The 26,275-nt window shown below is 39.3% G+C and overlaps 1 protein-coding gene across 9 annotated transcripts; it reads left to right on the top strand.

Moving 5' to 3' along the window:
- The first annotated feature begins 161 nt into the window (after positions 1–161).
- Positions 162–26,014, top strand: nfyc (nuclear transcription factor Y, gamma). Of its 9 annotated transcripts, none has more exons than XM_067361831.1 (11): positions 162–280; positions 9,355–9,464; positions 9,653–9,721; positions 11,647–11,760; positions 14,341–14,436; positions 16,536–16,712; positions 19,996–20,067; positions 22,367–22,528; positions 22,686–22,793; positions 23,537–23,596; positions 24,838–26,014. In XM_067361831.1, exons 2-11 carry the CDS (start codon positions 9,366–9,368, stop codon positions 24,958–24,960), a joined length of 1,080 nt encoding a protein of 359 aa, XP_067217932.1. In that variant the 5' UTR covers positions 162–280; positions 9,355–9,365; the 3' UTR covers positions 24,961–26,014. The 9 variants fall into 9 exon arrangements, with proteins under 9 accessions (XP_067217932.1, XP_067217928.1, XP_067217937.1 ...); XM_067361827.1 differs by having other exon boundaries at positions 9,650–9,721; XM_067361832.1 differs by having other exon boundaries at positions 166–280; positions 9,358–9,464.
- The last annotated feature ends 261 nt before the right edge of the window (positions 26,015–26,275 follow it).

The raw sequence follows: 26,275 nt of genomic DNA, 5'->3' as shown, positions 1-26,275 counted from the left end.
CATACATAGTTTTATTACTTTTTCAGACTAATGAAATAGCTATAACAGTTTTATTCAAAGCAGCCGCATATATGGGATGCGCAGACCAGCTCAACCTCTTGCTGAACTGAAGAACATTCACATTCAATGGCGCCATTAGCGAGTACGTCACAGCAAACGTAGCACTTCTTCCGGTTTAAAAAAAAGTTGTCAAATCGTCGGCCATCTTGGTTGCTGTAACAGCCTGAAATAAATTAAATATTACGACGAACCGGACTACACTACGATTTCATCGCCTAAAGTGAGTATAAAAATTTAACACTTTGCTGCGTTTCTGTTCGCTTGCTATCTACTGCCTAGTTTCGATAAAGCGGGTGTCGTTTTGAGCTCGTGGTCCAATAAAAGTTTTCATCCAATGGACGATTGTTTTGGAGGATGAACATAGGCGCCATTTCCCTCCTCGCTCTCTGAAGCGCTTATTGGTGGCTAGTGGAAGGGAATGGAGGCGGTCAGGAAACTGTTGGACAGTGGTCGCCATTTTGGCTCTGTACTGTAAATGACTTCTATTGGTTCACTGGTTCATTTTGAGCCCAAATGGTGGCAGTTTCTTAACTACCAGAACCCCTAGAAACCTTGATTGGTGGAATCTAGTCCGAGGTTTGATTGGTCTGAAGGACAGATCCAAACGTAGTCTTTATTGGTTAGACTCTCTTTACACCGCTTTACAAATATTTTAGGAAAACTCGCTCAAAGCCTTCCAAAACCACCGTTATTTCACTTCTCCTAATTTGACGAGAAACACAGTCAGTGCGGCCTGCTAACGTAGCGAGCACTGTCTCCTACATTTATGCCGCTCTTTTTATAGTCCTTATCTGAATATACAGTCTTATCGACTGTAGATGTTTGGAGATTTAAATCAGTATTACAATAAAAATGATATCGGACACTATGGGTTTCATCCATAACAATGTTATACACGCATATGCTGATTGTTTGGTTTCGGTTAGCATGTCTCCCGGTAACGTTAGCCTGCTTTGTCGACTTGGTTAATGAAAAATACATCTGTTATTTGTAGCGGTGTAACGTTACTGTATATTACTATTTATAAAAGGTGAAATAAATGTAATTTACTGTGTCTGATTTATTCTTGATGGTATTTATTCCGTGTATTTTCCTTTTGCGGAATGTGCCGCTGGTGTCATCGTATAAGTTACAGTGCAGACATAATTGTTCTTCTACTGAATAAGAATAGAAAAATAAAATATAATACGAACGCCTTAATTATGATATTTAGCAAAAGCTGCAAGTTAAGACGTAATTGACATGGTTTTAATGTACTAGGTTAAATGGAGGTTAATTCGTTGCACACGAGCTCACTGTTTACATTAACGTTACAAGTGATTCATCAGTGAGCCTTTCAAGGCAAAATCATTGCTTCTTGACCTTGATTTTACAAGAGTCATAATGGCATTCATAGCAACTGTTGCCATAATCTTGCAGCACTGTTGCTGTAAATAATTTACCTGCCTTCTATGTGTATTTCAACAACAACAATGTATAGGAAGGAGTTGCTGCTGTAGTGTGAAGTTTAGCCCACATTCTGATTTTCATCTCTCACATAATTAAAAGAGGCAAGAGTTTGCCCTTATTGCATGTTTCAGTTGGTGAATTGAAGGTTGTGTAGGCCGGTTTGCATGTGGGGACATGAAGTTTCTGGAAATAATGAGACCAGTCAGAATCAAATGATGCTGTACAATGCAAAAGAACATCAAGTTTAGGTGTGGTCACATTAGCGAAATTTCACAGGCAAAAAAAGGTCCATTGTCAAAAAAGTAGAGATGCATGAAGTACAACTCACAGAACTTTAAAAACAAGCAGCTTTCTGTTGGTCAAAGTGGTAAATTCACATGACCAGTATTTGAAGCACTGAGGAGATCTTTTGCTCTCGTGTGAATCATTCCAGATCATGTGGATTCATATTGAAAATGTGTCCGCTGTCTTGTTCTTCTGCACGATTAGTCTTGTTCTTGTAGGAATAACCATAATAAAATGAAAAGTTAACAAATAAGTGATTTTAATAGCATAATAGTTGCATAATTTTTTGGTCACATGATGAGATCACATACACAACCATTTAACATGACCCTTCAGGTCAACTTTATATTTGTTTATAAAGCGACTAACGTCTAATTTAGGTTGTGTATGCTGCACTGCATGCATGTCTCTGCACTCAAATGAGACTGCAAGTCTGACCTGAGTGACTTTCCACTTTAAATCATGCGGCTACAGCATGCGGCATCCTCTTTGAGTCTGCTCTGGGCCAATCGCTGTTCATGGGCTCATTTGCATCATCGCAAGCCTGGCCACTCCGCTCCTCCGAGGGGCGGGCTTTAGAGACATTTAGTTTGACATTGTAAATAAGCAAGGGACAGTTGTTTGAGAAGTCAGTTGTTCAGTCCAGCTCCGTCCAGCCACAGTAGAGAAGACGATCTGCAGGGGACAGATTTTCCAAGGCTCGCAAACCGAGGCAATCGTCTGCTCTCCTCGTGTCCTTTATACAACTTTCTGCTGCTTTTGTCTGGTGGTTTTTTTCTCTCTCGTTCTTTTCGTTCCCTGACCCCTATCCTGCTGCTCAAGGTAACTTAAAACAGGAAGTTGAGTGTCTGTGAAAGGGGGCGGAGTGGAGAGGGTCAGCAGGGAGGAGGGTAATGACACTGCCTAAAGACGGATGGTTTGACCAATAGCGGCGGAGACCGACTCGGGCTCATTTGAAGAATCCAACAAGGGGGTGGGATCTTAGATAGGCGGGCCGAGAGTATCGTTTAGCAAGCTAGATTGATTACACTCGAGTGTTAAAGGGAAAGCAGTCAGGAGATTTTTGTCCCGACTTGTTCTGTTGCTCTGCATTGCTCTCACACTTTTCTTTCTTTTTATCCTTCCCTTTTTCTCCACCTCTCGCCTGTTTTTCCGGTCACTCGCAGAGCCAGGGGTCAGCTGAAAGACAAACAGTAGGGTTGCCAGGCAGAGGCCAACTCCAGGCTTCAGGGGACTCGGACAGGGGAGGAATGGGAGGGGGTTGTGTGTTTAGGAAAAGGGGGAGGGGGGTGGCTGAAGAAGATGGGCTAGTTGAAGGGGGAGGGGTCGGAACAGGGGGCGGTAGGTGATCGCGCTCCCCTCGGCTCGGGGCTTTGAACACAGCGGCGGATCGCCTATCCCACACAGCCTTTTGTCTCCTCTGGGACAGAGCCTGTGGAATAAAGACACTTACGGAGACTTTCGAGATGTCCTCCTCCTCCGGCACAGCATATGAAGGGCACGGGGTAAGTATGACTTGCGACTGCAATCAGACAGTAAAGCTCTCTCCCTCACTCTCCCTCTCTCTCTCGCTGCAGTAATGGGATGCTTCCTCTGTCCTCCGCTGCGCTTTTCTCCTCCTCCTTTCGTCCTCTACTTTTCCCCTTGCTTGAAATCTGAGTGTACTTCTTTGTGTTTTCTCTCCTGTTCATTTTTAAGTCCTTAACCTGACTACTAATGTTTGACATGATGTAAACAATAACTAGCTGGAAATTTTAACTTTCCAGCATTGAACTGCACATCGTACTCTTTGATCGCAGTTGACCTTTAAGTACATCTTGTTCAGGTTTACTTCAGACTTCTTGAAGGTCCCGTGCTGTCGAGTATCTCCGCAACATCTGTGATGCTTAGAGATACAGATAGAGATGATGGTCCTGGCTGCATTGGACCGCTAGTCCCGGTTCACCTTTCAAGGCCCAGTTTCGTGGCTTGTTTACACTCTCTTGACAGTGAGAAAGAGCAGAGGGCGGTATGGATGTGGTCTCTACGTGACCAACATGGATTTGGGTTGATGGGGGGACTCTTCGCACCCTTAGTTCATTATTGTCCTCAAACGATGCCTTGTTACAGAATCCAGTCGGATTAAAGTCTCTCTTCCGCTTGTGCACTAGAAAGTTTCCATTGGTGATGGTATTATGTTCCTTTTGGGGAAAGGAGTTACTAAAAATAACTAGGTAAAGCCTTGACTGCTGTGTCTCGGCGTGATGTGTTTGGTTAAGATTTGATCATTTTAGCTCCTTACTGCACCAGATTGCATAAATGTTCAAGGGTAAAATGTCACACCTGACTAACGTTTTTGCACATTCCCTCTCGTTCCCCGAGCTTTACTCTTTAGGTTGATTTGAAATGTCAGTGCAGTACCTTTAAAGTTTACAGTTGGCTTTCTGGCGCTGGCGTCGGCACGTCGTCGCACCTTGCCGTTGCTAACGGGCCCATCGGTGGATGAAGGTCACAGGAATGTGAGAGCGGCTCCCGCATTCGATCCGTCAGCAGGGAGAGTGTGAGACCAAGAGGACAGTGTATCCCTCAGGGGCGCACAGACAAGAGGGGGCCATTCACCATCACGCTTCTCTAGGGACGGCATCATTACACACACTAGGGTCGCCAAGTTGCTGCAGTGAAAGTTGAAAAACCAGTCTCCGTTCTCTTTCTTTCTGTGCTATAGTATATCCCTTACTCTCTTTCTTCCTCCCCCTATACGTTTTTTTTTTTTTTCTTCTCTTTTTGCTTACTGCCAAATGACCTTGAGAGTTCAGGGACGGCTTCCTGGAGTTGACGCGAGGCCAAATCAAGGGCAACTTTGGAATGATTGATCCGTGAGATCAGAGTGGTGTTATTGTCCAGCCCCTATGTTTTTTGCTCCAAACAAGAACAGCTATTTGTCGGTTAATTTGTAATTCATTGCCGGGTGCCTGGGTGCATTTTGTTGTGTCCGAGTCGATGATTAACCAGTAACCGCAGCAGGCTTTGTGGGGTTTTTTTTATACCAGCTGGCCTTTTTGAGTGAATGTTTGTGTAGTTAATAAGTCCAGAATGTAGTGTCAGAAATGTGACCTTTCTGTATGAAAGAATGATCACAGAAAACATCTTGACTGTGTGCTGTAATTTTAGTTAATGAGGCTGGTTTAGGTTCAGAAACTTAACAAGTAATGCATAATAAAAAGAGTTATCAAAGTTTATAAGCAGGTTTTTAAGTTTTAAGCAGGTTTAATGCACAAGTCATAATGCGTTACAAAAAAAAGTGTTGTCAGTAAATTATACATTCGCAGTTATAAGCAGGTTTTTATATAGCTGAGCTAGGCCTATACATGAGACAATATGTGTTTTGATTATTTGAAGGATCTACATCACATCAATTGTAGTCCGATTAATACATGCTGGGAATTGCTGCAAGGTGAATGTTTAACAGGTTTTTTCAAAAACGTTTCACCAGGAATTATCTTAAATTTTTGTTATAAATTTGTTATAAACATCAGTTGATGTTTTTCATTACTACTGTATGTTACTACTATTTGTTTCTTTTAAAATGCATTGATCTTGCCATGAAAAAAACTATAGATGCTGGTATGGCAATAAAAAGAAACAACAAACCATTACATAATGGGTGAAGAGACAAGTCTGACAGAAATCTGACTGAAATCAGACTTTAAATTTCATTAAAAAGCTCTGAACTTTCATTCTAACACATCTTTCTCTTTCCATTATTGTCTTCCCCTGTTCACAAGGGGGTTTTTTGCCCTCTGGAATGCACCAATATCAGATAAGATTGAATTTCTTCTATGTGCATGCATTGTTTGGTATGCATTTAGTTTTGGTTTTCTTAAACCATCTAGGTGAGGCATGCTGGAGATGAGGAATGTGAGCAAAAATGAGATGAAAAATTCTTCTCAAATGTAAGCAGTTCAGGCAGGGGTTTAGTTTGATGTGGGGTTGTCAAACAAAAAAGCACACTTGAAATAAAGTCTCTTGTTTTGTAGCTTTTTAAGTCCTGGCTGTTAAAATTAGGCTCATTCTAGAGGTGAGCTTCAATGACTGAAGGAAGCTTAGATCTCAAGTCAACACAACGACTGGCATCCACAACCCTGGTATTGTCTCATCAGCATAGCTGATTTGAATCTCTCCAGCACGAGGAAGTTATTGTTCTAAATTTTTATCTGCCTATTGCGATACAGCCCAAACTGCAGTCACCACTTATGACTTCCCTCCTTGGAGGCCTCAGGCCATGCTTTCTCTAACCATTAAATATCAGCTGCACAACCAGCTTAACTCATCTTCTCATCAAGGGGGTAATTTGTAATATCTCAAATCTTTAAGAACCGCTCATCCTTGATCACATTGGAATGTTTGAGCGTTCCTTTGCTGCAGTCCTCCTGCACGACGAAAGCCAGGCTGGCAGTGATGTTCTTGCTGATTCAGCCTCTGCTAACGGCATTGACTTTCTGAGACACAGAGTACCAGCGGTCATTGCCATCGAGGCAACCGAACAGGTCAGGAGAAATCTAACACCAACGTTGCGTTCTGACTTGCTGAAGGACGATCGTGACTAACAGTTGCACGTGCACTGAGCTGAAAAATGTCAAGGTGATACAAGTAATTGGAAAAAAAACTCTTGAATAGTGTTAATTTTGACAGCAAATTTTTATTTAGTTTTAGTCATAGTCTTTTGACTAAAATGCCATTTAGTTTTAGTCATATTTTAGTCATCGGAAATTGTTTTAGTCTAGTTTTAGTCGACTAAATCTACAGTAGATTTAATCGACTAAAATGTAATTTAGTTCAATTGTAATGCATTAAGCATTTCTCTAACAATACACAGATCCTATACATTGATAAAGGTACATCTGATATCCCCCAAACTGTTTATGTATACCCAACTGTACTTTGCTTGCCAAAGCGGACGGTTTTTGACCGCTCAAGTGCAAAAACACACGAAAGAGCAAAATTCAGTACTTTTCAGGGATTGACACACTTATCATTGAGGTACTATTATGGTTTCCATTTAAAAAAATTATTAGATTTCATTGTAATTATAGTTAAAAGTTTTAGTCATTTTTTGTGTTTGTCTTTAGTTTTTGGTTTTAAATGTCTATAAGTTGTTATTTCTGTTTATTTTAGTACCTCAGGTTAAGCTAAAGCTTAGAAACTAGATGAAAAATAAGTTTACATTTTTATATATTTATTTTTTATTTCAGTTAATGTTTATTTCAAGTAATGAAGATTTTTTTTTTTTTTATGGTTTTATAATAACACTTATACTTGTAAAATATATTGAATAATGTGTCAAATAATGTCTTTCCTTCCTGTGACAGAAGATACAGTAGTTTACTATGAATTAAATAGAAATTAAATTAAATAGTTTGTGTAAACAAAATAACGATAATGACCAAGAAAAAATAATAATTATAAACCATACCGAAATACACCGTGACTCTTATTCTGAAATGTCTGCAGTCTGCATTGTTGCAGGCTATTCATGAGGGAGATAAAATATGCATTCTTACAACCATCTAAACATACTACCATATAAACACTGTGTAGTAAACATTGCCATAATTAATCAACATTAGCTTATAAGCAATAGCATGGCATAAATGTGTGCTATTCATTAATTGCGCAGCAGTCAGATGTGCCGCTGCTCGAGCCTGTAGAGTGCGCAACAGCGCCGCGTTTCCCACGGTTAGATCAGCACATTACAATTCAAATGTGCGCATCTTCCACACAGGACAGCAGTCCTGACTGGATATCTTCCCAAATCGTCCCTCTCTTTCCTTTTCGTCTCGTTTTTATTCGTTGACGAAAATGAGTAGATTTTAGTCATAGTTTTAGTCATTCAAAACGCATTTTTATTCAGTCATCGTCTCGTTTTCGTCCGTGAAAAAATGTTGTTGATGAAAATTATAACAAATTATTTCACTGCTCTTAAAATGAGAACCTTACTAAGTGCTGTAATTTGACCCAATTTGTTATTATTTAATATTTTATTTTGAACAATCGCTTCATTGTATCCATATTTTAAGATCTCAAAGGTCTAACATTTAAATTCTTTTTTTATGGACAGTTATTTGTCACTGGCCAAGTTAAGGGTCCCCAAGTCATTAGTAGTAGCCCCCTTTTTTTAACACAATACAAAACATTCCATGCTCAAAAGAACAAGCTTTCTACCCACAATGCTCAGTCAGAGGTCTCGCTCTTCCCATCTTAGGTTGTGTGTCTCAATCTGGTTAAAAGTCAAAAATAGCTCCCACTCAAGCAGCTGGTCTAGGCGAGCTTTGATTTAACCTATTTATGTCTCCTTTAATGGAGTGTTATCTCATTTAATTTGCCTCACAATTTCCCAGGTCCGTGACAGTAATTGCCGCTGTTATCGCCTGCTAATTAGCCAGCTAGTTTTCTTAATGGTCTTACTTGAGACGTTAAATGATCATTTCTTATCAGGCTTGCGCTGGCACATCAACACTCGCAGATGTACAGCAGAAGACCATCACAAGATCGATACCTGATGCAGTTGCTTCCGAGCCACTGATGATTTTTCTTGTTGTATGCATGCTTAATAAATTTGATTGACAGTTGATGGCTTCAGTCAAGCCTGAAATGAGCCTAGAGCTTATTGACAGCGGAGTCACATGACTCATTGATTTGTTTTGTGCTTGTCTAATGCCACTGATCATGGTTGTTTTGAAGGCAAATAACTAAACGTGATTTTTTGCTATCACAGTGTGATCGTAACCATCCTAATGCTTCGATATACGTAAGAGGAATAAGAGATAAAAGCAGGTCACCGCTTATCGCCAGTGATCACGCACGTTTCGCTGTGTTGCTCCTCCGTTTGACCTACATAGTGAGGCTGCTCAGCAGTCCGACTGCTCCCCCTCCATTAAGCCCTTGGCAGTTTGTCTTGTTATTGGATTATGGCTGAACTGCACGAGTCCGAGTACTTTTTTACTGCCTCGCTCCTGCTCCTGTGGCACCCCACCCTGCTATTTCAGGCCCTGTGTTTTCTTCCAGAGAAAGAGAGAGATGCTTTGTAGCGTCCGTGGCAGCACAAGCTCAGGCAGGCTGCCTGCAGAATTCCTCACATGCCATAGTAACCTGCCAGCTTTGCTCCTCATTTTTGGTTTGTGTTAGTTTGTTTTTGGATTTGCGTCAGTGCCGAGCAGTACTGTCAGATCGGCACATTTGGTCCGGCTCCAAAGCTATTTGGGTATCCAGATGTGCACTCCAGGCTTCAGGTCACTGGCACGGAGGAGGACTTTGTTCTCCAGGTTTTTCACATATGGATTCTTGGCTTAGTTTACACACGGCTGAGTTGACCAATCGCTCCATCATCAATTGCACCAGGCATTTTACTGTAGTGACGCACGGGCTGATCACACAAAATTATTCAGACTTCTTCAACTCCAACTAAACGGTGTATAATGTGGTTTATTATCTCAAAGCTCAAAAAGATTACGTCAATTATGAAGCTTGTATGTGAACATTAACCTTGACTTGTCTTGTTTTCTCTCCCTCTTTATCTCCTAGCAGATCTGGAGATGTCGGCGGACTCGTTTGGAGCGGGCGGCAGCGATGCCCAGCAGAGCCTACAGACCTTTTGGCCCAGAGTGATGGAAGAGATCAGGAATCTTACTGTGGTATGAGTTTCTCCTAGCTTTTTTTATCTGCTTTACTCTCACTCAGATATTCCACAAAAAAAAAAAAAATTGCAGCCAAGTTAGCCAACTATATAGCACCTCAACATGAGTCTACCGCTGTTCATTAATAGGAATTATTAATGTTTTTGCGAGTTCTCCTCTAATGCACTCTCGCACTGTTTCAGAAGGATTTCCGTGTGCAAGAGCTTCCTCTTGCTCGCATCAAGAAAATTATGAAACTGGATGAGGATGTGAAGGTAAGAGCAGGCGAGCTGAATCAACACAATCTGAGCTGATGGCAGCACACTTCCTGTCTTTGATTCTTGAGAAAGCAGCAGCCTAGCGTTTGTCGGCTGTACATCACTTGGCCAGTTGTGTCAATAAGTAGTGGAGTTTGCTATGGCAAGCTTCACTATTACTATTGTTCCTAATTAGAGTTTGAGGTCTGTTCAAATTCTTAGCCGTGAGTATTGATGTTCTGCATATTTTACAGACATGAATGATACATCAAATGTATGTTGTTTCTTGAGAGATCTGACTTGCCTGCCAAAATAAGACAACCACAAAAAAATCCCCGAGACTTCAATGGAGAGCTTTGAGCCATTTTTTTGCAATAAAGTAATAAATATTACAGAATTTTTGGTTTTGGAGGGTTGAATTCATTGACACGTACAGTTAGCGCTTCTCCGATTATGTGTCACTTGTGAACACGATACCATGAACAGCATACCCAGTTCAAATACCCAAAATTAATTACTAAAACTTTATTTAATTAATTTTTTTTTAGCTAAATGAATTCTTTAATTTCAATTTCTGTGTTACGGTTAAAAAAAAAAAACTTTTCGGTGCATCATTACTTTGGGATCTTTTGGCTTAGTCCACCCAGCAGTAGAAACCATCTAGAAACCATCAGAAGATGCTAGCAACCATATATCTATCAATATGCTAGCGACTGCTTAACAATGCCCTGGCAACCTTCCACATCAACCTAGCAAAGCTGGGGGTTTTTTTCATCACATACAAATTAAATAATCCAAATATGATCAATTTAATTTAGAAACCACTATTAAATGGTTAATTCACCCAAAACTACAGTGGTTCAAACTTAATGTTATGAAGTGACAAGAATACTTTTTGTGCACAAAAGCAAAACAACAATAATAATAATTAAAAAAAACTTGTATTTCATCTGCACTTTAATGACAGTATGCATATAAAGTTCGGGTTTCTTATTTGATTTTTGAGGCTTCAAATAAAAACTGAATGTTTTTGTGGTCATCTCCAAAAGCAAAGTTAATATTTTCAGTGGCTTCGGCTGCAGTGTGGCCCAATTTGAACCACTACAAAAACGATAATCTCCTATTTTCAGAGCACTTCATTGTGAGAAGAGAAATTATTAGATCCAACTGAGTCATCTGGCCATTTACTGTGAATCAGCCTGATATTGGGTATTGTGTAAACACTGAATACACATTTTCCAAGAACTAAAAAGGAAGAACTTTTCTCATAATAACCTCAGTTCCATGTGTCACCAATATTTGCTCTTCTTGCCAGATGCTTTAACAAAGCAACATGCATATGGACAAACCTTCAAGTACGAATAAGAACATGGCATCAGTACTGCTGAAAGCGCAAGGTCATTTCAAGAGTGATGTGAGCCAAGTATTAAGTGGTGGTAAAAAACACTGATGCCCTTTTAGTGCAGTTTCATAGAGTGAGAGGCATAAGAACAATTAGGCATAAAGGTTGGTGTATTTGCTTGATAGTTTAACCCCTTGATGTTTGTAATGAGCTGGTTTAATCCTAAAGCAGACAGACATCACTGTCAGTTGTTCAGTACAAAGATATTGTGAGTGATGTTGCAGAGGCCACAGGACATGATCTTCCCACACAGCCTTAGCCGCGTGGGAAGCAGGCATCAGGTCAGGGTGGCGTCCAGACGCTTAAAATAACCTGCAGCTTAAGAGTGGGAAGAGAGAAAAGTCAAGGCAATTAAGAGCTCAGGAGCAGTGACATGGGCAAGACCCTGGGTCAGGTCTTGACGTAGCCCTTTAGGTCACTGTGTGTCCACTTTGTCTAACGATAGGCTGAAACATGGAGGGCATGGGCATAGTGTCTGGAAAGAATTGTATGTCGTCTTTTTATCTCCCCTCTATTGATTTGCTTTGGTAACCTTCCGTAGATGATCAGTGCTGAGGCACCGGTGCTGTTTGCCAAAGCAGCACAGATCTTCATCACAGAGCTCACTCTCAGAGCCTGGATCCACACTGAGGACAACAAACGGCGCACACTACAGGTCAGTCACGTCCATTCACGACTTCCTTTCACCCCTTACCCTAGCCAGCTGAGATAAACCACCCTCTCTGTGACAAAATTATCTGTTTTGTCTGTTTGTTCCTGTTTTTTTGGAAATGATAGAGGGAAGATTGTGGGTGGGATCAGGAAATGACCCTGAGCTTGCTTTGAACGGGTCACCTCTGCAAAAGTGCCACTGTGTATTTCAGACCACTAATTGCTAAGCCATGTTTCCAATGACCATTATGTATAGTTGCTCAGTTTCAATTTAAAGAGCACCTATTATGCTGTTTTACATTTTGAACTTTCTTTAGTGCGTAATTTTGAAAAATGTCTGCAAAGTTCCAAAACACAAAGTCACTCCAAAGGAAGTTATCCTGTATGTCAGTGCGCACTGTTTCTGAAATCCCTGAAACTCGCAAATAAGGCCCAATTGAGTTGCATTACTAGTTTGTTGCCGCCATGTCCATGAGACACTGTTTTCTCCACCCTGTATCTAACTGTGTTACGGTAAGCGCTGTGACATTTATGAAACATACTTGAAGCGGTTGACCAATCACACCACACTGATTCAGCCAATCAGAGCACATTGTGCTTTTCAGAAGGAGGGGCTTCATAGAGACAGGAACTAAACAGAGCTGCATTTCCCAAAAGCATTGTAAGCCTCATGTTTGGTATCCACTGGTGCGGAGTGGGCGAAACAGAGCGAACGATTTCAGTTCATTCCTATGGAAGTCGAGCTTCATGCTCGCTAGGTTCATTGTGGGATTGTGAAGGTCGACTTCCATAGGAATGAATTGAAATCGCTCGCTTTGCTTCGCCCGCTCCACGCCAGTGGACACCTACCGTTAGTTGATTATAGAGATCATTGGTGGCAGTTGTTCTACGGCCAAATTAGGCTTACTGACAGACTGGGAAGAGAGGTGCTGCAACAATGTAAAATATGTGAAAAATAATGCGTTTTTTTGTACATTCAAGCATAAAAACCTATTCTAGTAGAGCCCAAAGACAAAATCAAGACTTTGTTAAAGGGCATAACAGATCCTCTTTAAGACTAGCTTGGGTTATTTCCTGATCCCACCCACCATTTCCTCCCTATTGTTTCTTGTCTCCACCATCTCTGTCCAAAAAATATATATTATTGTATTCAGTGCATCTGACGGTAAAGGGTCAGTGACATCTGTCAATCACTTTTCTCAAGTTTAGTACTTTCAAATGGAGTTAAATGTCTGTACTTGCAGTCATCAAAATGCATAAATAAATATATGAAGTGTAATTTTAAGGTGTGCTCACATTTACTGTTGTTCAGTGAAATTTCAATAGCAAAATCCAGTCATTTCAACAGTAATATGTGTGATCAGGAGTTTCATGTGAGAGCAAAAAAGTTCCCCACTCAGAAGCTGGTCATTCAAATTCACCAACAGAAAGCTGCTTGGTTTGGAAGTGACTTCTGTGTGAGCTGTGCTTCATACAACGCTACACTATTGACAATGGACCTTTTTTTATTTTTTATTTTTGGCATGAAATCTTGCTTAAATTTCACTAATGTGACCGCACCTTAAGCCATCATTCCTGGTATTTTCTTTGCATGAATAGGTCTAAAAAGCCAAAGATTTTAAAAATAAAAATGTTCCTCCTAATGCAACGTGCTGGAGCCATGACACAGCTTGTCTGTTTTTGGGAAGAGCCCCCCATACAAGCACCCCAGGGCTTATCTCTGTTCCACTGTAGCGTAGAGTCTAAAAGTACATCTCCCATGACCCACTTCCTTTTTTTTTTTTTTACTGATTTTGCCTCTCTTGGCTTTCAAACAGTGTCCTGAACCATTGCTTGGGTTCATAATAATAATAGTAATGTCATAATGATATCTACCAATATTCAAATGTAAAAGAAACCAATTCAAGTTGGCTATTAAACAGAAGGTTACACATCAAGTAAACATGAATGTGAATGGAATAATTTCCATGGAAACAGTTGAATAAAGTTAATAGTCTGCAATATAGCAGCCCATGTCAATATAGCCTTTTTCCAACGTGGTGTACGGCAACAGGTTTTGGTGCTGAACAAAGCTGTTATGACTGTTAGACCGTCTCTTTAATATGTAGATTGTATTAACGCCCAGCCTGTGAGCTTGCAGCTGGCCCACAGTTCCATTGTGAAGGCATCACGCCAATCTGTGTCGCCACGACAACAGTCGTCAATGGAACAACTGCATGGATGTGACCCTTCACCACCAGATATTAATCATGGTGCTAAAAATAGCTGCTGATCTGGGGGGTGACAATGGGTGGTCTTTGCAACCAATATCCTGTGGAAAATACCACTAGTAGACTGTCAGTGGGGTGAGATGGTGTCACTGTTCACAAGAACGCTTGATGTAGCCAGTGTATATATTATATTATATTATATTATATTATATTATATTATATTATATTATATTATATTATATTATATTATATTATATTACATACAAATCAATGAGCATTATCCTTTTTGTGAGTGCCTCCATTCCTGTGAGCATTCGTTACATGTGGTTTTAGTCTTTTGTTTTGACTCTCTGGTCTTATTTTCTGTTTTCCAGAGGAATGACATTGCCATGGCCATCACTAAGTTTGACCAGTTTGACTTCCTCATTGATATCGTCCCCCGGGATGATCTCAAGCCTCCAAAACGACAGGTGCGGAAAAGAGAGGAGCTTCAAGCTGTCAAAATTGATCTGCGTCTACAATTTTTTTTTACTTCTTCAGCGTCTATTAAGAGAAGAGGGTGCTGTGTTGTGTTTGGCAGCCTGGGGGCGCTGTAAACATCCTTGACTGGAAGCTGGGTGTAGGGTTTGTGAAGGCTTTCAGTCGGATGTTTGCAGCGCTCTGCTTCCCCTATCTCTACACAATCAGACATCATATTTATTCATTTCTTCTATGTTTATTTTATGAATGTGGCCATAGCACCATGTACCTGACTCCAAAAACAACCATTTGTGGTTATGTGCCACAGCACTGGCAGTAGAACAATGATTGGTAGGGTGAGAAATTAATCTTTTTGCCCACCAGTCACTGATTTTACCATTCACTCAGATGCTTTACCAACCCTTTTCATTCTTTCAGTTCAAATAACGCACTATACAGGGGTGTGACGGGACAGTTGGCTCACGAGAGGAGACACGAGATTGAGTTCACACGAACGAGACGAGACAAGATTTTTACACAGTATTTTTAAGAAATCCTAAATGATGAAATGCATGACTTGAAAAATGGTCTGGAGGTGCATTTGAAATGTTTTAACCATGTCATTTCAGAGAATGAATTATCATATGCAGTAAAATACAAGAATACTCAAGGCAAGCACTGTAAAAGTTTTTGCCACAAACTCGACTGACTGGCTTCTCTCCTGTATGATTTCATGTCTTTTCAGACCGTAGAACTACATGATTTATGAGCTTCTACAACTTTTGACCTCCTAACTGAAATTCTTTCCACAAATTGATCATAGACATAAAAAAGTATAAATAAAAATGAATTACAGTTTTCTTTTCGACTTAAGTGCAAATAAAAAGTGCAACCATAATCAAAGTACTCTCTCAATATTCAAAGTGCAAATAGAGACCACATTTTTCTTTAAGCATGATACAGAGCTAAGAGATGGTTACAACTACACAGCCCAGCGTAAGATAGCTTTCATATTGGGAGATATCTCGATTTATTACGAATCCTCCGCCATGGTCTTGTTAGTCATCTAGCCACTTACTCTCGTCACATGATCAGTGAACTTTGATTCCTGCTGCACTACGTACAACCCCTGCAGCTCCTGTTGGATGAGCTGGATGGAATTGAAGCGACCGTTATCCAAATGAATGAAATGATTGAGTATTCTATCCGCTTTACACCTTGACAAGAAATCTTGTCACATTTAAATCTCACAAGATCTCATGGCACGAGATTTCGTCACACCCCAAAACTCCTGAACATCATGGAGTAACACTGATCAAAATGTGTTAGTAATTTGGGCATCTTATCATCATTATCAAACAAAGGTTTTGCTAATAAAGACAACAAAACAAACATTTCTTAAATTGAACTTTCTTTTTGGTACAGCAAGGATGAACAAAACAGAATCACATACAAGTTACTCTAAATACCCCAGTGAGAAGACAAAACTGACAGTCAGCACATGTAGAAGGAAGGAATTTACCCAATATATCCAATGATCCAAGCCCTCCTAGCTCAGCGAAACCACAGTCTTTGTTCGACCTGAGGGCCACAAAAGTCCTGCTGTGTTTTTTTTGTGTGTGACCAGGTGTGTAAACATCCTACACTCTCAGCTGTGACATCACCAAGCTGGGAGAGGGATGTTTACTCTCTTTGTCACAAATAGATCTTCAGGAATGCATGGGGAGAAAATACTAAAGATATTTAGTGCAAACGTTGGGTATTCCTACTGTTTGTGTGTAAGAATAGCACAGCTGATTACCTGCCATTATGCTGCGGTTGAGTGTGGGAGTTCATGCCACAGACTGCAGCTAAAGGTCTCGTTTCTGTCCAGCTAGAAGATTGCATTACTCGCTCTTGCTTTGCCTATAAGTTATTTATCTTCCGCCTGCCTCTAGTGTTACAGAGCTAAAATAATTTATGGAGATGTAACCGGCAGATAGGCCTTATGAACTCTTGATTTCATGCGTGTTTATGGGATTTGTGAATTTTCTCTTGGGTTTGTGACGATTCTGCTGAAGTGTTCTGCAATATAAGGTATATATTTCTCTATAATTGTGCCTGTGTGTAGGAGGAAGTGCGTCAGTCTGTCGCCCCGACTGAGCCGGTCCAATATTACTTCACCCTGGCGCAGCAGCCCAGTGCTGTGCAGGTCCAAGGTCAGCAGCAAGGCCAGCAGGTGGCCGCTCCCACCGCCACCACACTACAGCCCGGACAGATTATCATCGCTCAACCCCAGCAGGGCCAGGTAATCCCCACTCGCTTGCCACAAACCCAAGGACGCAGTGCGTAAATGGATTCTAGCGTCAAAACAATGATCTTTGAGACTAAAGGCCCGTTCACACCAAGAACGATAACTATAAAGATAAATATAATCATTGCAGCCATGGAAGCCAACAAACTAACTCGGTCAGAGATCAGATTCTACCCAAGCTAAACAGCCTCTGCAATAAAAACATTGCAATCTTATTCATTAGCTGATCAACTTAAAGTGTTAGGGAACGCATCTTTGTGTCTAAAAACGTGAGACGCAGTGGTCAGGAATGCTTTTAAAATAAGTGCAGAACGTGAGGGTCTCGAGACGCACTTTTAAGATGTGATGCACTAACATCAATAACAAACAAATAAAACAGTTGCCATGCCAACTTGTTACTTTAAACAAGCTCGAAATGCTTGCCCCGCCTCTGATGTCTTCTGATTGGTCCACTGTTTTGGAACTGACATTGATGAGCCACGCTGCATGTAAAAGTTGAAATTCTTTTAACTTGGCACAGCATCTTAGTGCGGCTCTCATGTGCGATGCGCTGTAAAAGACGCAAGTGTAACGGTTAAGCATGTTCTTCTAGGGCATTTACATTAAAACAATGGAAAGGTAGCGCACTGGAATAGAAAAACTCATTCTGTGTGAACGAGCCCTCAGTCTTTCACTGTCAAGTGCTCCTATTCCTGTTGCTTGTCCTCAATCTGGCAACCCACGTGAGCGTCCGGTCTGAGGAGAAGGATGCAGGGGAAACAATTCTATCCAATGTTTTGAATTTGGACTGTAGTACCCATTTTGAGTGCTAGCTATCCATATTACATTCTGCACCTTTAAATGTGTGAACTCAATGTTTTAATTGGAATATCCCTTTAAGGCTGCATCGGAAAGGCATACTTCCCTATATAGCAAAAAACAGTATGTGAAAAGAATAGTACCTCCGAATTCACAGTATACATAAAACAATAGGCTAAAAATTCCCGGATGAATTACTATTACTAGATTCTGAAGTGCGCATATGATGGACACTGCATTATCCCGTGAGGCCACGGGAGAGGCCATGGCAGTGAAGTGACGCAACCAACACTGGTAGATCACATGATGATGACAACATGGTGAATATAGTATGTTCAGATTACATTCATACTATATAGAACATACTTTTTTAGCAATCACAAAGTAATTACTTATTCAAAAGAAGTGCTTAGAGGGTATGCGTTTTCGGCCACAGTCTTTTAAGTAACATTTTGCATATATATGCATTTAACACAAGAAAATATATTGATGACTCATCTTGCATGACACAGCATAAAGCAAATCATGATTTATGGCTATGTTGCAACTAAAGCCTTTTGACTATTAAATAATATTATTAATAGTTAATTTAAATAATACACACTACTCACATACACACCCAAATTTCCTGTTTTAAAAGGAAATATTTCAACGCAGTAACTGTCATCTGTAGGGTTGGTGAACGTTGTTTGCCCTTGTAATTACCTTGGTGTATATTATACTATGGTCTGGTGGACAAAAGCCTGAAACTTTATCGTACCTACACTCTCGCACAACACTTGAGAGCCGATTACTTCGATCAGCTCATTACAGGATCATTTGCAACATGATTGGTGAAGGTTGAAAGCCCAGAGGTGTCATTCACACGTTGCTATCAGGTGAACAGTAGAGAGTCCAGTCAGTGTCTCATGTGATATCAGCAGCCCTCTCCACACCTGTTTTGTTGTTTTTATTTAATTAACGTTTTTTTGTTCATTTTTACTGGTTTAATTTCACCGGTGCGAGGGTTCTCTTTCTCACTTTCTCGCTCTTTTTGTCTGTGGTGGACCGATCAGTGCTGCTTCAGCAAGCTTCAGTTTGCTGACCTGTCAGATTTGGGCAAAGTTGTGCTGCAGTCACCTTAGAGAGCGCTCGGGACAAATATATACAGTGGGCTTCAAAAATGTTCAGACCACACTGAAAAATGAGATTCAAAATGTAACCTGGAAATAAATTTTAAATTAAAACCGAAACATCACAATGTAAAATCAAGAAAAATACTTACGTTTGTGGACAATTTCTAGGTCACTAATCAAATAAGGAAATTTGTGATATACTATACGTATATACTTATGCTTTAAATTGATCAAAAGTGACATTTATAATATTATACAACATTACTAAATTTTTTTAGTCCTCAAATCCTACAAAATATTATGCATTTTTGTGGGAACATGATTTCTGAAGGATGATGATGCTGAAAATTCAGCTTTACATCACAGGAATAAATGACATTTTAAACAATATTGAAATAGAAAGCAGTTCTTTTAAATTGTAATAATATTTCACAATATTAGTGTTTTTACTGTATTTTTGATCAAATAAATGCAGTCTTGGTGAGTAGAAGAGAGACTTCTTTCAAAAACATTAGTAAAATCTTAACCCCAAACGTTTGGAGGTATATCTACATAGAAAACAAAGAAATAAGGTGATGCAAAAAAAGTGGTCTAGAGAATGTATGTACATGAAAAAGGCAACCATGTTTATTGAAAAATTGACACAACATTTGTCAAACCGTGACCTCTTCGTTCTTGCAATCTGTTCATGCTCACTTCTGTTTGCCCTTTAAGTAAAATTTATTAGTGGGGTTTTATCTTCATACCTGAGGACAGAGAGTCAGTTTAGCTTCATCTCACTCACTGTCTGCTCACTGCTTTGTGCCGCTTTATGCAGTCATTTCCCCAAATGAAAATCTTCCATAAACTGTCATTGTTTTCAAATTTTACACCAGAGCTGTCACTCATCTTCTGTAACAGACGGCTTCATCTTCACTCTGCTTTAGTTAATGTCTGTTCACACTGAATCTGAAACTATAAAATGACACAGTGTCTTATTTTCACTGCACTTAAATTATTCGCACTAAAACCAATGCATAATTTAAATTCAAATTGTCAATAATACATATTATTTATTAAAAAAATATATTGCAGTGTGACATTTCAGGCTTAGTGTGAATTCAGAGTTGTTATTATTTCATTAAAGCCTTATGCATGTATTTATGTCTTCCCAAATATGTGGATATGCTGTGAATATGACTTTAAAGTCTGTTCATACTACATGACGCATCACGCTTTCATTTCTTTACACTATTTTGTGGCTTTACGGTGCACTGCCTTTTTTGTTGCATTTGTATGTGATGTTTGAGTATGCGCTTTGCATGTGCTTGCTTGTGTTGTTAAGTTCACTCTCTCTTTCTGGCATTATTCCTCCTCTTCCTCAGGTATTGCAGGGAACCACCATGCAGCAGCTGCAGCAGGTGCAGGTTGCTCAATCACAGGCGACACCTATCACGGTAAACACCTCAAACCCCTCAAAATGGCTCCTATTCTTCCCCCAAAAGTCTTTCTTTGGAGTACAAAGGGGCTTTATGTCATGACAAATGAATAAGAACTGCATTTTAAAGCACAATACAATAGTAAAAATATCTCAGTTTGGGTACTATATCACGTAGTATACATTAAACAATGCAGTAAATGGAAGCAGATGTATGGTAATACAGTGCTACTGCCTGACGGTTAGTTTATAGTTTATATCATATAATAGAGTGGTGCAGGGATGACATCAAAACCCGGAAGAATAATTCTCCACTGGTTTCCTTGAGATTTTCCTATGGGGTTTTATAATGAGGGTTTTCAATTTATGAGTAAAACAAGGTGTGTGGTTGACATAAGTTGACAATACTAGGACGTTTTGTTCAACAGTAAACTGCACACACTCACACCCCAAAACATTCTAATTGAGTTACTTACTAGAAACATATGAAGCTTGTTTGTGCCACTGAATAAAAATAAAAAGGTATTATTGTGTCTTTTTATCTCAGAATTGTGTGATATGAACTCGCAAATGCAAAGTTATGTCAGAATTCTGAGAAAAGAGGAATTGCGAGGGGGGAAAAGTCAGAATTATGAATTATATCTCGCAGTTGAGACTTTAGAACTCGCAATTGACCTTTCGCCGGGAGTTTGATTGACAAGCGATCTAACCAATCAGAACGCCGCATCCGCCATTTTGTCCGACAAAGCAGCCAGTAGTGAAAAGATTCACCTCGGTGGAGTTAAACTTGAAAAATAGTGTGTATTGACATCTTTCCGCGTTTGAAACAACATTCATTCTCATGTTCATGGACTAATAGGAAGAGATGATCGGTTTTTACGAGCGGTTGAGCTGAGGATCTACAGCAATCTGTCAAGACCATAGTCACGACACATTAAAGAGCAACAAAACGGTTTTTATTGTTTGAATTTCTTTAATAACTACACGGTTTGAAAGCTGGGACTTTGTTTAATATCATAAGTAACCTGCTCTGTCTTGTCTGTCGATGTGTGGTCAGTATCCTCTTTGTTCCGCGTTTATTGATTTGAGCTTCTCTCTTGCGGTTACTGAAAGCGAGACTTCAAAAGGAGCCGTATACCATTTTGCAATGAGAAAACTGTCATTATAAATGAAAACATTAAGTGTTCGGCCATGACATGACATTGTAAACTTCAAACATCTTTCCCTTTGCTAAAAACTGCAGTGTAACAATGTCATCTAATGTTTTTTTTACGCTGATGTACACTACTGTTCAAAAGTTTGGGGTCAGTAAGATATATATATATATATATATATATATATATATATATATATATATATATATATATATATATATATATATATTCAGCAAGGATGCATTAAATTGATAGTGTCAGTAAGCACGTTTAAAATGTTACAAAATATTTCTATTTCAAATAAAAGCTGAAATTAACTCATTAAAACGTAAGTTTCCACAAAAGTATTAAGCAGCACATACAGTATCTTGATGATGATAAGAAATGCTTCTTGAGCAGCAAATCAGCATATTAGACTGATTTCTGACGGATCATGTGACACTGAAGACTGGAGTAATGATGCTGAAAATTCAGCTTTGATCACAGGAATAAATTACACTTTACAATGTATTAAAATAGAAAACCATTCTTTATATTGTAATAATATTTCACAGTATTAATGTTCATACTGGTTTTTTTTTATTTGATCAAATAAATGCAGCTTTGGTGAGCAGAATAGACTTATTTCAAAACAATAAAAAAATCTTAACAAAGCCAAACTGTTGAATGGTAGTGTATCTGATATAATAGATTAGCTAAGTGTATAATTGAAGGTTAAAGTCACCATGAGAACCAAAGAGAGAAGCAGATGTTATTCACACGGCCAAATCTGCAATTCATATGCCCTCTATTTGATGCTACATGAGGTCACTGCATGTCTCGGGCCAGATAAAGTTGTGCTGCTTAGTAAATTACTCTCGCCTATCGGGTGTCAGTTCCTGAAGAGGAGAGATCATCTGTCACACCTCCGCAGTTTCTCCACTCCACGCAAGAGGCCCGGGGTCAGTCTTGCGTCTCTCCCCTTTCCTCAACACGTCTTCAATTTCACTTTCTTTTGGAGGCCTTCCCAGCCCACAGGGCAGTGTTAGGTGTGTGAGCTGTAATGCTAATTCTAGCTCGTCTGTTCCAGCATACTTGTAAGGCACATGACAGGATGAAACATAATTTGTATGTACGTTTAAAGCCGCAGTCGCACCCTAATGGCTTTCATCCTTCCTCTTTCAGAGTGCTCCTGTGACCATGCAGGTGGGCGAGGGCCAGCAGGTGCAGATCGTGCAGGCGGCTGCACAGGGACAGGCTCAGGCGCAGGCGGCACAGCCGGCCGGACAGACTATGCAGGTCATGCAGCAGATCATCACCAACACAGGAGAGATCCAGCAGATTCCAGTAAGATCTGAGAGAGAAGACGTTTACCTTTTTTTCATTTAGAGATTATAGATTGGTACCAATTGGTACCGTTCTGAATACAGACCAGACAAACAACACACCTTTAGTTGAAGGTAATGATGTGTGCTCATCAGTGCCCCCTTGTGGTGTCCTGCAGGTGCAGCTCAACACCGGTCAGCTGCAGTATATTCGCTTGGCTCAGCCCGTCTCAGGAACACAGGTTGTTCAAGGACAGATACAGACGCTTGCAACAAACACTCAGCAGGTAAAGCATGAAACCTTTAAATAAACACATACAGACCTTAAATATGGTTAAAGATATCAAATTGGCTCAAGGGAGGAGTGTTCACAAAGCTTTTTAAAAAACTCATTGGGTCTCATTCACTAACAATTGCATACGCTATTCTTATTTATAACCTCTCGCGAAAACGTTCCGCTTAATTGCGCGTACGCACGTGAATTTGTTCTTAACCTCATTCTAATGCTGATAAATTTGGAGTATTCTAAATAAGCATCCACGTACCTGCGGAAAGTAATTTACATAAAACACACCCAAACCATGTCCATATAATGGCATCTGCACACCCTTTTCTTTCATCACTCTCAGCAAACATGACGCTCTCTAAAGTCGCCTTCTCTTCTGAGAGCACATGCAGCAATGCCAAGAGTGCCATCCTCAAAACAAGTTCAAACGCAGTAAACGCCTTTCATACAGACATTACAGACCTCTGATTAGCCATGTATATATATATATAAGAGTGTGATTAAGAGTGTTTTTTTTTTGTGTGTGTATGTAAGTTGATGAATCATGATTTGAGAATGTTCGTACACAGATTTCACTCACAAATTAGTGCGTACACATGCTTAGTGAATGAGAGCCATTGTTTTGTTGTTTTATGCTGTTTGGTGACACTAATGGCACAGATGTTACACACTTCACCTTTAGGCAGTTGTTTATTTCCTTCATTTGATGAATGTAATTAAAATTCTGGGTGTAATCTTGTTTAGATTTCACAGACGGAAGTACAACAGGGACAGCAACAGTTCAACCAGTTTACTGATGGGCAGGTAATGACTTTTTAAGGTTTAAGTTTTAAGGTTTTATATACAGTACTGTGCTAAAGTCTTAGGCCTCTACCAGCTTTGTTGTTTTAGCAATGTTTTAATGGCCAAGTATCCATATTTATTTTTTGGTCTTTATTACGATACCAACATAAAATACAGGAAATATGTACACAAAATGTAACAAAAAAATCAGTATTTAGTGTGACCTCCTGGACTCCTTTCATTTTCTCAAAGAAGAAAATCTGAGAAACTTATCATCATATTTTGAAAATTTTCTAGGCCTTCCAGTCCTTTTCCGTTCCATTTAGGTCTAAGAGAGCCGGTTCCTGCTATTGTTCAAGTGTAAGGGGAGGTCACTAAATACTTGGCACTTAAGAGACTTTAGAAATTATTATATATGGTCATTATACCATTGCTAAAACAACATCTAATGGTGCCCTGTGACTTTTGCACAGTATAGTATTTGCATTTATTTGGCCAAAATACAGTAATATTGTGAAATATTATTACAATTTAAAATAACTGTTTTCTATTTTAATATATTATGAAATGTAATTTATTCCTGTGATGCAAAGCTGAATTTTCAGCATCATTACTCCAGTCTTTAGTGTCATAAAATGAAGATTTGCTGATCAATCAGCGTTTCTTATTATTATAAATGTTGAAAAGTGTTCCGCTTAATATTTGTGGAAACTGTGACACATTTTTTTAGGATCCTTTGATGAATAGAAAGTTAAAAAATAGCATTTATTTGAAATAGAAATCTTTGGTAACATTATAAATGTCCTTACTGTCACTTTTGATCAATTTAATGCATATAGTCTTAGCATTAAAATATTACATTGTATTTGGTTAAATTGATCAATTTTTCTTTTATGACAAAAATCATTAGGATATTAAGTAAAGATCATGTTCCATTTTGTAAATATATCAAAATATATTTTTGTGAGTGGATATGCATTGTTAAGGACTTCATTTGGACAGCTTTAAAGGTGATTTTCTCATTATTATTATTATTTTTATTATTTTTTATTTTGCACCCTCAGATTCCAGATTTTCAAATTGGTTGTATCTCGACCAAATATTGTCATATCCTAACAAACCTTACATCAATGGAAAGCTTATTTATTCAGATTTCAGATGATGTATAAATCTCAATTTCAAAAAACTGACCCTTATGATCACACACACACACATATATATCAGTAACATGCATCCCTCCCTCTCTTTCTGTGACTCTACAGCAGCTGTATCAGATCCAGCAGGTGACGATGCCGGCAGGACAGGAGTTGACCCAGCCCATGTTCATTCAGTCCACCGGCCAGACAGCCGACGGCCAGGTCACCACGCAGGTCAGCGCAGACTGAGGCCCTTCGTCCCAACACCCCCGACCACCACCGAACCGCCACACACCAACATCCTTCCACTTTCCCTTCATCACACGCCATATTCTGATCAAGTTCTCCGTTTAATTCAGCAATGGAATAATAAACTTTAGATTTGAGCTTCATAATTTACCGTCCAAATGACATGTTTTGCTGTTTTGTTAAAGTGTGGGTCTCTTTAATACAGTACTGAGTAATGGAAGGATCAATGTGTAGTGGCAGAGATTTGCTTCCTGCCATATTAATTTCAACTATATGTCTTCTGCAATATGGCAAAAGTATGAACCCACTGTCTTCCTTTCAGTATCGGTAGAATATGTCCTTGTTTCATAGTTTAATGTGGATGTGGGTAGAGATTATGCTTTCAGGTGTGTTCAGTGATTGTGACATTAGAGTGAAGCTCGTGAAACTGCAGCTGGAGGGCGCTTCTCAGCTGTGGGGCATGTACAGTGGTCTTTTGTGAAAAATATCAACCTTTTTTGTTTGTTTTTTAAGCCCTCATTCATTTTGACAGATCATGCCATCTCATGATGTGTAGAGTTTGAAACTTGATGATAAAAAGCCATAATCTACACATTCTGTATCTCTGTAGTTTAACTCTAGTAAATGTTATTAGTTCAGTTGTAGTATCTTGTATAGTTTTGAAATTTGATAACATTGTATTTGTTAAAGGGCTTCTTATTGTTGGGTTTTCTACATGCGAATGGTCCTCCTCGTGTGAATGTGTGTGAATGTGTGCAGGTAATTGATGTGCTTTCCTTGCGTGTCTTTCTGGACCAGATTTAAAGACTTCTTCTGCCCCTTGCAATTGAACTTCACTGTTACCTACTTGTAAAAACAGCTTAATTAAATAAAAACCCTTTTATATAAACTGTTTTAATAATTTTTTTTTTCTTTTCATATTATAATTGTTGGTCATGTTGTTTTGCATGTAGTTATGACTGCCAGCATGAAATGCAATACCTAGGTACAAATTTTATTTTTGTCCTTTTTTTCTTTTGTAAACAGACCTTGGTTTGTGAGAAAATAAAAACTCCCAAAAAAAGATGGAAATTGTGATTTGTTTTCCCACAATATATCATTTTTTTTTATGAGATGCAGGTTTGACTCTGGCCTGTGACATGTCCCAGTTGCCAACCACATAAAGGCCCTTAACTATTTTAAAAAATGCTTTATTAGGTTGTTAACTTTGAGAACATTTATTTTTAACAATGAGCACATTAGATTTGCCTCTGTCTTTGACGTCACAGTTGAACTTTCTGTTCCTGAGCTCTCTGATGCAGAGTAGTAGTGTTTA

This window comes from Chanodichthys erythropterus, chromosome 15 (assembly GCF_024489055.1).
Source record: "Chanodichthys erythropterus isolate Z2021 chromosome 15, ASM2448905v1, whole genome shotgun sequence".
In the NCBI taxonomy this organism is placed as follows: Eukaryota; Metazoa; Chordata; class Actinopteri; order Cypriniformes; family Xenocyprididae; genus Chanodichthys; species Chanodichthys erythropterus.
Note: the sequence above shows the minus strand (reverse complement) of the source record. Positions and strands in the feature narration are given on the sequence as shown.